Source organism: Lepidochelys kempii, chromosome 2 (assembly GCF_965140265.1).
Source record: "Lepidochelys kempii isolate rLepKem1 chromosome 2, rLepKem1.hap2, whole genome shotgun sequence".
Taxonomy (NCBI): domain Eukaryota; kingdom Metazoa; phylum Chordata; order Testudines; family Cheloniidae; genus Lepidochelys; species Lepidochelys kempii.
Genome location: NC_133257.1, coordinates 82192509 through 82206197, shown reverse-complemented (window position 1 = coordinate 82206197; position 13689 = coordinate 82192509). Strand labels below are relative to the sequence as shown.

Below are 13689 nucleotides of genomic sequence, written 5' to 3'. Positions count from 1 at the left end.
TCATGGAGGACTGATGGAGATAGGGAAAGATAGGGAAAACACAAAATTCCATGGAAGATGATAATTAATAAAGGAAGAACACCTACTTACATTTCTAAGTGTGGGGTAAACTAAAAGGCTGTAAACCAGTGGTGGGCAATCTGCGGCCCATGGGCGGCCCAGCAGGGTAATCTGATTGCAGGCTGCGAGACATTTTGCTGATGTTGACTGTCCGCAGGCACGGCCCCCCGCAGCTCCCAGTGGCTGCGGTTCGCCATTCCCAGCCAATGGGAGCTGCAGGAAGTGGCGGGCCGCAGGAATGTGCTGGCCACCGCTTTCCACAGCTCCCATTGGCCAAAAATGGCAAACCGCAGCCACTGGGAGCTGCGCTGGGCCATGTCTGCGGACAGTCAACGTCAGCAAAATGTCTCGCGGCCCACAATCAGATTACCCTGCTGGGTTACATGCGGCCTGCCGGTTGCCCACCACTGCTGTAAACCCAAATAAATAATCCATTCATCATTCCTGTGTGGTAGATAACTTCTACAAGAAATGCTTGAAAAATGTTTTGTTTTCATATTTCAACAAAATTTTGAAAATAGCTGATTCCTCCTAACTATTATCTTCATTTAGGGGATGGGAGAGGGAGGATGGTTTCTGGTTAAGCAGAAGAGTCAGAAGGTCTGGATTTTACACTTGGCTGTGCCACTGACATCCTGTGTGACAATGAGCAAGTCACCATAGGTCTACACACAGCACAGTAAGCCCTGGTCAGTGGGATTCAGGTTTGTGGACTTAGTGTTTTTAAGTCCATGCTTGAGTGGTCACACTAACACTACTCTGTAAACTTGGGTTTATCATTGCTGGATCTGGGTTTCACAGCTGTGCTAATGTGTCTGTACTGTACTACACAGACCTTCTGACTCGAGTCTGCAGCTTGACCTACATTCACACTTCAAAATGACAGCGGGGCTTGTTCTCTGACCCACTACCCTTGCAGGATCCTAGGACCCAAGACGTGAATGCTTGCGGAGCTGACTTAGACTAATTTGTGTGTGGACTGAAAGGGACGTGGGCTCAAACCTGAGTTAGAGCCCAGGCTGCATGCAGTGTAGCCATACTGTTCTCTCTGTGCCCCCACCCCATCTGTAAAACCACAGTAATAGTAGGGCTGTAAATTCATTGCAGTTAACTCAAGCTATTAATGCAAAACAAATTAACTAGATTTTAAAAAGTCACGATTAATTGCAGTTTTAATCACACTGTTAAACAATAATAGAACACCAATTTAAATTTATTATAAATATTTTGGGATGTTTTTCTACATTTTCAAATATATTGATTTAAATTACAACACAGAATACGAAGTACAGAGTGCTCACTCTATATTATTATTTTTGATTACAAATATTTGCACTGTAAAAAAGATAAACAAAGAAATAGTATTCTTCAGTTCACCTCATACAAGTACTGTAATGCAATCTCTTTATCGGGAAAGTACAGTTTACACATTTAGAATTTTTTTTTACATAACTTCACTCAAAACAATGTAAAACTTTAGAGCCTACAAGTCCACTCAGTTCTACTTCTTGTGTTCAGCCAATTGCTAAGATAAACAAGTTTGTTTACATTTATGGGAGATAATGCTGCCTGCTTCTTATTTACATTACCTGCAAGTTAGAAGGGCATTCACATGGCACTGCTGTAGATAGTGTTGCAAGGTATTTAGGTGCCAGATATACTAAACATTCGTATGCCCCTTCATCCTTTGGCCACCATTCCAGAAGGCATGCTTCCATGCTGAATTTAAATTGCTATTCTATTATTGTTTAACAGTGCGATTAAAACTGAGATTAATCGCAGCTAATTTTTTTAATCTCATGATTGTGTTTATTGTGTGTTGCGTTTGACAGCCCTAGTTAATAGCATTCCTCTACCTTCTGGGGTGTGTTGTGTGGATAACTACATTGAAGACTGTGAGATAATCACAGAGACCACAGGGATGCCTTAGACAGATGTTGGTGAAGTCCTTTAAATTCTTTGGGAGGAATGTGCTATAGACAGGGTTTACAGGGTGGAAACGAAATGCACAAGGATTAAGTGACTAGCTCCAGACCACCCAGCGAGTCGCTGGCTAAAGTGGGACTGAGGGCTCTGGAATTCCTAGTCCACCAGCCATCTCTGCAGACCACGCTCCTTCTTCGGGAGCCACGGCCTGGCAGTGGAGCCGCAGGGTTACACTCTGGGAGCCTGAATGGGCTTATGTAACCACCTCAGGACCATGTGGTGGGTACTACACCCAGACTCCACCTTCCGCCGCTGCCTCCCCCCAGCGCACAGACACAAGGAGGAGGAAAAAAACAGAAGGGTTGAAAGGAGGGAGCTGACTTAGACCCAGCCTCCTCCTCCTCCAGCTGCTGGCTGGGGCTTTTGTTTTCTTCCCAGCTCGCTATCCCCCACACGTGATTGCTGTGTTATGGCAGGGCGAGTGCACCTATAACGACTGCTAACACTGCCCGAGGGGAGGGGGAGAGAGGCAGGGAGCCAGGCAAGGCTGGGGGGGTAGGGGGGGCCGCGATAAGTAGGCAGCGAGCCATCCATGCACACACAGCCAGGGGGAGGGAGGGAAGGCAGCATGCCAGGCAAGCCACCGCTCCCTCGCCCTGCCTGCTAACCCTTCTCCTCCGCAGCCTGCCCGAGAGCCGCCGCCTCGCCGCGGTGACTGCCTGGGGGAGCGGGAGGAGCGGGGAAGGAGCGAGACCCGGACAATGGCGGCGGCGGCCACCAGCAGCCCTGGCAGCGCGAGCAGCACGTTGCAGCAGCCGCCGCGGGAGCCCGGCTTGAGGAAGCAGCAGCAGGCGCCGCCGCGCATGGACCCCCGGCGCAGGCAGGCAGCGCTCTCCTTCCTCACCAACATCTCGCTGGACGGCCGGCCGCCGCTGCCGCACGAGGAGAGCGGGGCAGAGCCGAGCGGGGGCGCCGCCAAGGCGGCCGCCGGCAGCGCCAGGGCTCGGCACAGCCTGGGCGCCTTCCAGCCCCCCGCCGCGGCAGCGGCTCCGCAGCAGCCGGGGGGCCACTGCGGCAGCGGCCGGCTCTCGAGCCCCCCGGGAGCGGCTGGGGAGCCGCCGGAGGAAGAGGAGGAGGATGCCTTCGCCAGCGTGCAGGTGCCGGCGGCCGCCTTCCTGGGCTCGGGGACCCCCTCCGGGGGGGCCGGCGGCAGCAGGGGCCGCCTCAACTCCTTCACTCAGGGAATCCTGCCCGTCTCCTTCTCCAGACCCATCCCGCAGGGCTACTGCTGCCTGGAGCAGGGCGGCCCCGGCGCCTTGGAGCTGCAGAGGTCCCGGTAAGCGAGCCCCGTGCACGCCCCTCGCCTCCCTGCGCCGTGCGCGAGTCCCCGGGGGCGGCGTGCACAGGGCACCGCGCGGGCCGGTGGGTGACACTTGCACGCGGGCAGGCGACACCGACCCCTAAAGGTGCCAGAGGGGACGGGGACCCGGACCCGGAGCTAACTCCGGCCAGGGTGAGCAGCACCCAACCTCCGCGGGCGGGGCGCTGCGGGCTTTTGAACTTAGTCCAGGTCACCTTGGCAAACCCATTAGTTCTGGTTTCAGCTGGGCCGAGATCGTATTGTTTATACAACGCCCCCTTCCCCGCTGAAGTTCCGTGTGCTACCGATTAAGATATGTGCAGTTAACGCTTGTTTCAGGGGCTGGTGCCCCGTGCTCAGGAGACCTGTCAATGCACGTTTCCTGGCATGTGAACATCTGTGCAGCGGCCAGGTTAGAGAGCAGATCAGATACAGGGTTAAAAATAGGTTTCAGAGTAACAGCCGTGTTAGTCTGTATTCGCAAAAAGAAAAGGAGGACTTGTGGCACCTTAGCTGTTGATAGACTGTGTTAATCGCTAGGGTGTCATTGGGTCGGTGACACGAGAAAAGGCCTGGCTGCTAAGTTATTGCCTCTCCTTTTTCCATTAATGGGTAGCGGGCATTTGTCTGTTGTTAACATTAATCTGGCATTTTTAACAAGCTGACCTGAGTAGCAGTGTTAGTTTGTAGGGTTCAGACACAGATCTGGATTTTGAAATATTGATCGGTGAGGTTTCCCTCCTCCCTGTCTAGTGTAAGCATTCTGTTTACCTAATAGAAAGATTAAAAATTGCAGCGTTGTAGTAACCCTGTTGAATAAATGAGCCATACATGACAGTTCTGTGCCATTCTCAGTTTAAGCACACATCATTCCTTTAACCTCCATGAACATTTTCAGAGTTGAAGCATTTTCTTTTAGCATGCACATTGAGCAGATGCTCAACAGTTAAAATATTGTCATTTGACAGTGTCTGGAACCCAGTAAGATGAGGGATAATGACAGTTATACTGGTGTAAACTGCAGTACCACAATAGAATAGGTAAACTTCTTGTAGTTGTGGCAATTTATGTCCCATGAGCTGGAGGCACCATGGAGAGAACAAATAATTATTTTATTATATGAATGTGGATATTTATATATGTGTACTGTGGATTTAGCTGTGTCATGCTGATTAATACATTCACTGGTAAATTAGCAGGCAAGTTTTTCAAAGTTTCACCCTAAATGGTTCAGGTTTAAACTCATATGTATATTCTTGCCAGATATCCTTTTTTTATACTTAGTGCAACATTGGTTTTCTTATAAATAAATCCAAAGTCTTACCCCCTTGTTTTCTCATTTGTGTAAATGCAATGGACTGAACCTATCATTCTGAATGCTTTCTAGACAGACTGCTAACACAAATACTATTGAAAGACCCTGCTCCAGAGTCCTCTTTCCATTGACTACAATGATTGGACATCAAAAAATACATGAAAGAAAAGAGACTTGCTAACCCCTTAAGCAGGCCCTTTATCTACAGACACCACTTTTTCTTATGGTGAATGTCTTACCACCTTGTGCCACTGGTTATTAGTTTGCCCTTTTAATGAACTCTCCCACAGAGAAGAATCTCGCTTGCTTAAATATTTCTAAAGACATCTACTAAGAATACTCAACCATGTACAAATGTATATGTGCATTATGGAATAAATGTATCAGAGATACACAATAATCCTCATTCGCTTAATATTCGCTTAACAGTCTCCACGTAAAAGAATAAATGGGCACAAATCAGACGTCAAGAATTATAACATTCAAAAACCAGTCGGAGAACACTTCAATCTCTTTGGTCAATCGATTACAGAACTAAAAGTGGCAACTCTTCAACAAAATAACTTCAAAAACAGACTCCAACGAGAGACTGCTGAATTGGAATTAATTTGCAAACTGGATAGATTAAGGCTTGAATAAAGACTGGGAGTGGATGGGTCATTACACAAAGTAAAACTATTTCCCCATGTTTATCCCCCCTTCCCCCCTCACACTGTCCTCAGACATTCTTGTCAACTGCTGGAAATGGCGCACGTTGATTATCAATACAAAAGGTTCCCCCCCCCTCCTGCTGGTAATAGCTCACCTTACCTGATCACTCTCATTACAGTGTGTAGGGTAACACCCATTGTTTCATGTTCTCTGTGTATATAAATCTCCCCACTGTATTTTCCACTGAATGCAGCTGATGAAGTGAGCTGTAGCTCACGAAAGCTTATGCTCAAATAAATTTGTTAGTCTCTCAGGTGCCACAAGTATTCCTTTTCTTTTTGCGGATACAGACTAACACGGCTGCTACTCTGAAACCTGTTAATATCTTAGGTGTCACAGTGGAGTAGGGAAGAAACTGGAGGCAGAAACTGTGCTTCTCCAGACCAGCACAATTTGCCACTCCTACATTCCCCATTTGTTATGCTCACTTCTTTCTATTTCTCCCATAAATTTAGCTAAGTAGACTTTGACTCTCATGCTTCAACAGTTTATAAGGGTAATTGATCGTAAAAGTACCATAGGCTGCTGTAGAAACAGCCTTTTAAGGTTTAGCTTTAGTGGAAAAATTGGAGGTCTACCAGATGAAAGTTGTCTCAATACTGTATACCCCCTGTCCTTGATTTGATCTGAATTGTAGTCATAGCTTTCTGAGATCCTTTTACAGATGTTGATGCTGAGGTAAGCCCCCAATAAAATAGCTGCTGGTGATGTACCCTATCGAACCCAAGCTTCAGTCTAGTTCTAGTCTTCATCTATAGTTCCTCCTTTGATAAGAGTTCCTCCATTTATTTGAAAAAGAGATGTTCTGAGCAGTGCTCTGTTACTGTTCAAGAGAAGATTTTCTCCTCACCCTTGTTGTTCTCCTTACTGAATAATAGCTGTATTAATGCTCCTGTAAAGGCTTACTTGAGTCCCAAAGATCCTTCTTATTTTTCATTGCATGCACATGTTGGCCCTATATTATAGACGGGACATCTTCCTCCCGGCTGAAGAGATCTGGATGGGACTTCTTCAGATCTCATCTGTGTCACTCCTTAACTGGACTCCTCTGATCTTCCTGCCAACCCCTTACACCTCTTGTTCTGCAATGTTTCCCTTCTCATTTCTGTGTCTGCTTGGTTGTTTTATTTCCCTCCCTAATACATACAGCTTTTTATATTAGCTTGCTTGGAAAAGTTGGAGATATAGCAAATGAAAATTGTCCGTGGCTGCATACCCGCTTATTCAATCTGCCTTGTAGACTGCATTATCTAATCTAATAGGTAATCAAGATTTCTTACGCTAGGGGGAATCCCCACAGATCAGGGTTTCATAAACCAGCTCAGTGTTTAATGCTGCAAAAGCACTGGTTATGAGGCACCTTGTAGGTTTCACTTTATTCTGCATACAAATAGCAGAGTTGATTATTGGAAAGTTGAGAGAGAGAGCGATCTGAACAACAGCTCATCCAATATACGGTACCAATCAGGTATTGGCCCTCTCTGAGTCCTCCATGTGTGTATGTGGTGCACCCAGATTTATAGATTTGAAGTTAGAAGTGTTTTCTCATGCAGTTGCTTCTTCTTGGGCTAAATTAAGCTCTGGTGTAAGTGGGATGCCTGGTAAATTTGGCCCTGGGCTTTGTATCACTTGTGTGCTCTTTAGTGGCAAGTTTTCCCTTCAGTTACATGCTGACTATAGTGAGATTGCATGGATGTAATCTGGAGCAGAACTTGGCCCACACTGAATATATTGCCATTATAAAATGCACATGGCACCTTTCAAAATATCTGATAAATAGATAATATAATTATAAAGCAGCACCAATTTGACTACTCTAGCTTGCACACAGTGCATAAGGTATCCTTTCAGAGGTCTTATATAAGCCTTAGGCTCAAGTATAGATTATGCACAATGAACAGCCATTAGACTATCCCTACTTACAAATTATCCACTAGGTCCTACTCTTACAAGAGAGCTACATAACAGATAAATCATATGCATGCACACTGCTGACATAAGCCCAAGCACAGAGTTCAAGTGAGACCTTCTGCTGTTCAGTTAATGGTGAGGAAAGAGCCAAATGCTCTGCATATGGCCTTCCACTATGAGCAGGATGACAAGGAGAGAAAAAAAAATCACTGAAATTGCCCCAAGACAGTCATTAGCTCACCTGAAGGAGAGTCATTAGGCAGTAGCTTTCAGTGATGAGAGTATAGGGATTAGAAAGGAGTGGAGGAGAGTAAAATAAAGTGTTCAGAGAATTTCTTTGTATTTGCTTTCTCCCACTCCCCTTGTGGCAGACTTGAGTTTGATCTGTCATTTGAAAGACTAGTTCTCTATGCTTAGACATGCACTTTGTTATCCAGTAATATGAAATTATTTTCTATTACAATATCACACAAGACATGCTATATGATGTTTTTGTTTTCAGTTAGTTTTCAGAAGCCATTGTGAACATATAATCAGAGTTTCCTGCCTTTTTTGTTTGTGTTAGCAGTTTCAATAATTGCATACTAGTTTATATTTAACAAGGTTATCATTAATGTGGTTTGGGTTTCTGCTGTACATTTATTCACAAGAAACAAACTATACAAGAACATGGAGCTGCTTGCTGTTTGGAGGCTGATATATAATTATGTGTATACAAGAAAAAAACTCTAACCCTGATTTTAAAGTTGGCACATAGATGCTGAAATTCAGATTAACTTGTCTGGTGCCTAAGGTATTATTTATTTTAAATGATATGTTAAACAGATGGCTAAAAATGGTAGACCACTTGAGATATAGAGCCAGATACTGCCACCCTTACTCATGTAAGAGCACCTCACTCTTCTGGTAGTCCCATTGGGCCTGTTTATGGAGGAAACATGAATAAAGGTGGTAGAATCTGGTCCTGAAACAACAAATGTGATTGCTTTTCACTTACAGCTAGAGCATTTACCTCCATAGTTATTTATGAAAAATAAACATTGATATCTTGTTTGGTGATGTTGCCCTCTGTTGTGTTAACTTCAGTGGAGTAATTGCGCCAGACAGTAGAGCCCTCTCATAGTTAAAGGCAAAACCAAACCCTTTTGGGGGACTCAAATTGTAAGAGACTAGCATATAGATTCTGTTATTCTTGAGGATTGCTGGCATTAATGACCAGATTTAGGATTTACACTTCACTTTTCATCACATTTGCCTTTCTCATCATAAGGAATGAGAAGGAATAAGTAAGGAATCACTTCTTGGACAGCTGATACTGGAAAAGGAACAGAATGGAACAGATGCCAAGTAATTGAGCATTGTTCATTTAAAGAGACACTCAAGTAGTCTGGCCTGAAATTTCCTGGCCTGAAATTTAATTTACTTTAAGAAGGTATATTGTCCAACTAAAGAAAAATCACATTTATTTCCATGTTTTAGTAGCTATCCGGATTATTTTTTAACATTAAAAATCTAGTTTACTTTTCATTATTTGAAGTTCACCAATATTGTTTATCTTCCAGCTCACTCAGTTTGGACAATGCCGATAGGAGTCACTTTCACACTCAGGTTCTCATGAACTAGCACAGTGCTCGGACGTTTGGGTAGCAAAGTCATGAAGTGGGAATATTTTAAAAACCAAACAAAACCAGTTTAAAACATGAAAGTGTTTATTAATAATGGCATTGGTCATTTTTAATTTACAGACCCTATTTTGGGCCTCCACTAAGTAATAGTCCCTTAAAAAAGATGGGTAACGTCGTTAGAAATTTAGATACTCACCAAAAAAACAAAACAAAACAAAAAGCCCTGGGTGAGTGCTAGAGCTGCAACAACCCATTAGGGGGCTGTTCAGGAGCTGAATCCTGGAGTTCAGTTTGCAAAGGGTTGGCAGTGAATCAAACCTGTCATGTTTGCTTGAAGGTTTGAATTAAGTTAACTTGAACCTTGCAGCGGTTCTCAAACTTCATTGCACTGTGACCCCCTTCTGACAACAAAATTACTATATGACCCTGTGTGGGAGTGGGGCCAGAGCCGGAGCCTTAGCTCCGCCGTCCCGAGTGGAGGAAGACGGGGCCTGAGCCCCACCACCCCGAGTGGGGAGGAGCTCGGGCTTCAGTCTAATGCTGGCTCTGGCAACCCCATTAAAATGGGGTCATGACTCACTTTGGGGTCCTGACCCCCTGTCATAAATATAAAGGGAAGGGTAAACACCTTTAAATCCCTCCTGGCCCGAGGAAAAACCCTTTCACCTGTAAAGGGTTAAGAAGCTAGGATAACCTCGCTGGCACCTGACCAAAATGACCAATGAGGAGACAAGATACTTTCAAAGCTGGAGGAGGGGAGAAAGAAAGGCCCTCTCTGTCTGTGTGATGCTTTTGCTGGGAACAGAAAAGGAATGGAGTCTTAGAACTTAGTAAGTAATCTAGCTAGATATGTGTTAGATTCTGTTTTGTTTAAATGGCTGATAAAATAAGCTGTGCTGAAGGGAATGTATATTCCTGTTTTTGTGTCTTTTTGTAACTTAAGGTTTTGCCTAGAGGGATTCTCTGTATTTTGAATCTGATTACCCTGTAAGGTATTTACCATCCTGATTTTACAGAGGTGATTCTTTTACTTTTTTTCTTCAATTAAAATTCTTCTTTTAAGAACCTGATTGCTTTTTCATTGTTCTTAAGATCCAAGGGTTTGGGTCTGTGTTCACCTATGCAAATTGGTGAGGATTTTTATCAAACCTTCTCCAGGAAAGGGGGTGTAGGGTTTGGAGAGGATTTTTGGGGGGAAAGACGTTTCTAAGCGGGCTCTTTCCCGGTTATATATTTGTTAGATGCTTGGTGGTGGCAGCAATAAAGTCCAAGGGCAAAAGGTAAAATAGTTTGTACCTTGGGGAAGTTTTAACCTAAGATGGTAAAAATAAGCTTAGCGGGTTTTCATGCAGGTTCCCACATTTGTACCCTAGAGTTCAGAGTGGGGAAGGAACCATGACACCCCCAGTTTGAGAAACGCTACTTTGAGGAATCCCATAACTCCTTAGTACATCTTACACTGCTGCGTTTGAGGGAGGGTAGATTTTCTAGTGGGCTCCATTTCCCCAAGGTGAATGGCCTCCTCCTCAGTCTTGAAGGAACAGTGCTCTTGGGGTTAAGGCATAGACTTGGACACAGGAAATTTGGTTTCTGTTCCCAGGTCTGTAATAGACCTGCTGTGTGTCTTTGGACAAGTTCTGTGAAGCCTGATTTTCAGTAGTGCTGAGTACACGTAGGCCCTTTACCTCCATTTCCTCCTCTGTAAGATGGTGATCGTACTTGTGTATGTCACAGGATAGTTGTTCGATTAAATCAATATTTGTAAAGTACTTTGAGGCTCTGGGATGAAGAGTGTTATACAGGTGCAAAGTATTATTTGTTGCACCTTCGTGCTGAAGGCAATAACCCACAAACTCCTCAGGGGTTTTCAGGAAGGAGTCACCCCACTTCCTTGTCTCCATACTCATGGGAACTCTTCCTATCCCACTGTAGCAGCTACAACACTAAGACCAGGAACAGGGATGGTACCTCTGAAAATTCCAGAGCAATTAAATATAGAAAGTTGAGCCCCATAATAAATGGTTGCTAGAGAACCCCTCTGAAGTAAAAAGAAAAGGAGGACTTGTGGCACCTGAGAGACTAACAAATTTATTTGAGCATAAGCTTTCGTGAGCTACAGCTCACTTCATCGGATGCATTCGCACGAAAGCTTATGCTCAAATAAATTTGTTAGTCTCTAAGGTGCCACAAGTACTCCTTTTCTTTTTGTGGATACAGACTAACACGGCTGCTACTCTGAAGTAGTTGATGGTCACCATTTAGGTACTGGCCTCAACTGAACTACAGAATGGAAGAATATTTCAGAGTCGAACTGCTCTCTACCAAGGTTAGTTTTGCGGACTTTCATTGCCAGAGAAGCATATGAGAAGGCAGCAATGGTATGTAAAATGACTGAGACAGCAATTGAAGTCAGACATAGCTCTATATTTTTTTCATTACAGCAGTCATGTATACATAAACTTGAAATGCTCTTTTGATGTATAGCAGTTGAAAAGCTGTCTATAAATTTCAGTTTCATCCAGCAGTCTAGGAGAAATAAAAATCAGTCCATCCATAATACACGTTTTGTAACTTCCGTTCCCTTCCATATTTATGGGGAGTGCATTAGGGGATAGCTAGGGGAAAAGTTAGACAAATCACTCCCATTTTATTATGCAAAACAGTGCTATCAAATCAAACAGTTGTGCTGTTCTACTAATGAGCAGCAAAGTTTATTTTAGTATAACAGCTATGATGCCCCAACTGATATACACTGCCAGGGTAATGGACTATATCAGCTTCACAAATGCTAATAAGATAAAAGACTGGAAATTAAGGGTAATAACCACATCCTGTAGAAAAGGCTCCACTCCATCAAATTCCAAAGCTTTATTAGGGCACTTAGTAAGGTTCAGTTGTCAAACAAAAGAATGACAAAAGACAGGAAAAATGTACAACACTCAGTTATTGTCAAGTCAGTATGGGAACTAGAACAGATTCTAGTATATGCAGCCATTATAAATCAGACTGATATCTTTATTTAGCCATTACAGATTAAAAAAAAATCACAGGAATTTATATTAATTCATTTCTAGATCATTTAGAATTAGGGCAGTCAAGCAATTAAAAAAATTAATCACGATTAATTGCACTATTAAACAATAATAGAATACCATTTATTTAAATATTTTTGGATGATTTCTACATTTTCAAATATATTGATTTCAGTTACAACACAGAATACAAAGTGTACAGTGCTTACTTTATATTTATTTTTTATTACAAGCAGTGATGAGCTGCCAAAATCTTAACAACTGGTTCCCTCCTCACCCCATGAGGGGTTTGTTGCCCACCCCCGCCCCCTGGGACTCCTGCCCCATCCAACCCCCCGCGTTCCTTGACGCCCCTCCCCCCCTAGGAGCCCTGCCCCATTCACCCCCTCCCCTGTCCCCTGACTGCTCCCAGAACCGGGCAGGAGGGTCTCGTGGGTCACCATAGTGGGTGCTCACCCCACCCCTAAGAGCCAGAGGGACCTGCTGGGGGGCGAGGTGGGGAATCCCGGCGGTGCTTACCTGGGGCAGCTCCCAGGAAGCGTCTGGCAGGTCCCTCTGGCTCCTAGGGTCGGGGGAACGGCAGCTCCCCACACTGATCACATCAAAAGTGGCGCCTTAGGCGCCAACTCCGTGGGCTGGAACACTTATGGGGAAAATTTGATGGGTGCAGAGCACCCACCGGCAGCTCCCCACCCTGCCCCGCACCCGGCCCCAGCTCACCTCACCTCTGCTCCGCCTCCTCCCCTGAATGCGCCACCCCGCTCTGCTTCTCCAAGCCCCCCACGCCTGGCTGCCCGCGAATCAGCTGTTCGGCAGGAAGCCTGGGAGGGCTGGGAAGGAGACAGCAGCTTCCCACTCAGGCTGAGGGTGGCGCAGGTGAGCTGGGGCAGGAAGCAGTTCCCCTGCGCGCCCCTCCCACCCCGGTTACCTGCTCCGGCACAGGCAGCCCTCCTCGCATCCCCCCCGCCCCACCCCATCTCACCTCCGCCTCCCTGGGCCTGCGTGCGAAGCCGCCGCTTGCTTCTCAGCCCACCCTGGCTTCCCACGCAAACAGCTGATTTGTGGGAAGCCAGTGGGGGGGCGCGGAGAAGCAGAGCGGGGCAGCGCGTTCAGGGGAGGGGGAGGAGGCGGAGCGGAGGTGAGCTGGGGCTGGGGTTGGGGTGGAGAGCTGCCGGTGGGTGCTCTGCACCCACCAAATTTTCCCCTTGGGTGCTCCAGGGCTGGAGCACCCATGGAGTCGACGCCTAGAGCGCTACTTTTGGCCGGTTAAATTTAGAAGCCTTTTCAGAACCGGTTGTCCCTCATGGAACAACCGGTTCTAAAAGGGCTTCTAAATTTAACAACCGGCTCTAGTGAACCGGTGGGAACCGGCTCCAGCTCATCACTGATTACAAGTATTTGCCCTGTAAGAAAAATAGAGTATTTTTCAGTTCACTTAATACAAATACTGTAGTGAAATCTCTCTACCATGAAAGTTGAACTTACAAATGTAGAATTATGTACAAAAAACTGCATTCAAAAATAAAATGAAAAATTTTAGAGCCTACAAGTCCACTCAGTCCTATTTCTTGTTCAGCCAATCACTCAGACAAACAAATTGGCTTACATTTGCGGGAGATATGCTGCCCGCTTCTTGTTTACAATGTCATCTGAAAGACATTCACATGACACTGTTATAGCCAACATTTCAAGATATTTACATGCCAGATGAGCTAAAGATTCATATGTCCCTTCATGCTTCAACCACCA

General features: G+C 45.2%; 1 protein-coding gene across 2 annotated transcripts in view; it reads left to right on the top strand.

Moving 5' to 3' along the window:
• The first annotated feature begins 2571 nt into the window (after nt 1-2571).
• Nucleotides 2572-13689, top strand: part of CABLES1 (Cdk5 and Abl enzyme substrate 1) — a 110392-nt gene continuing 99274 nt past the window's right edge. For both annotated transcript variants that reach the window (XM_073331398.1, XM_073331397.1), the window contains exon 1: nt 2572-3322. In XM_073331398.1, the coding sequence (XP_073187499.1) occupies nt 2748-3322 (575 nt within the window). In that variant the 5' untranslated portion in view covers nt 2572-2747. The remainder of the gene's footprint in view (nt 3323-13689) is intronic.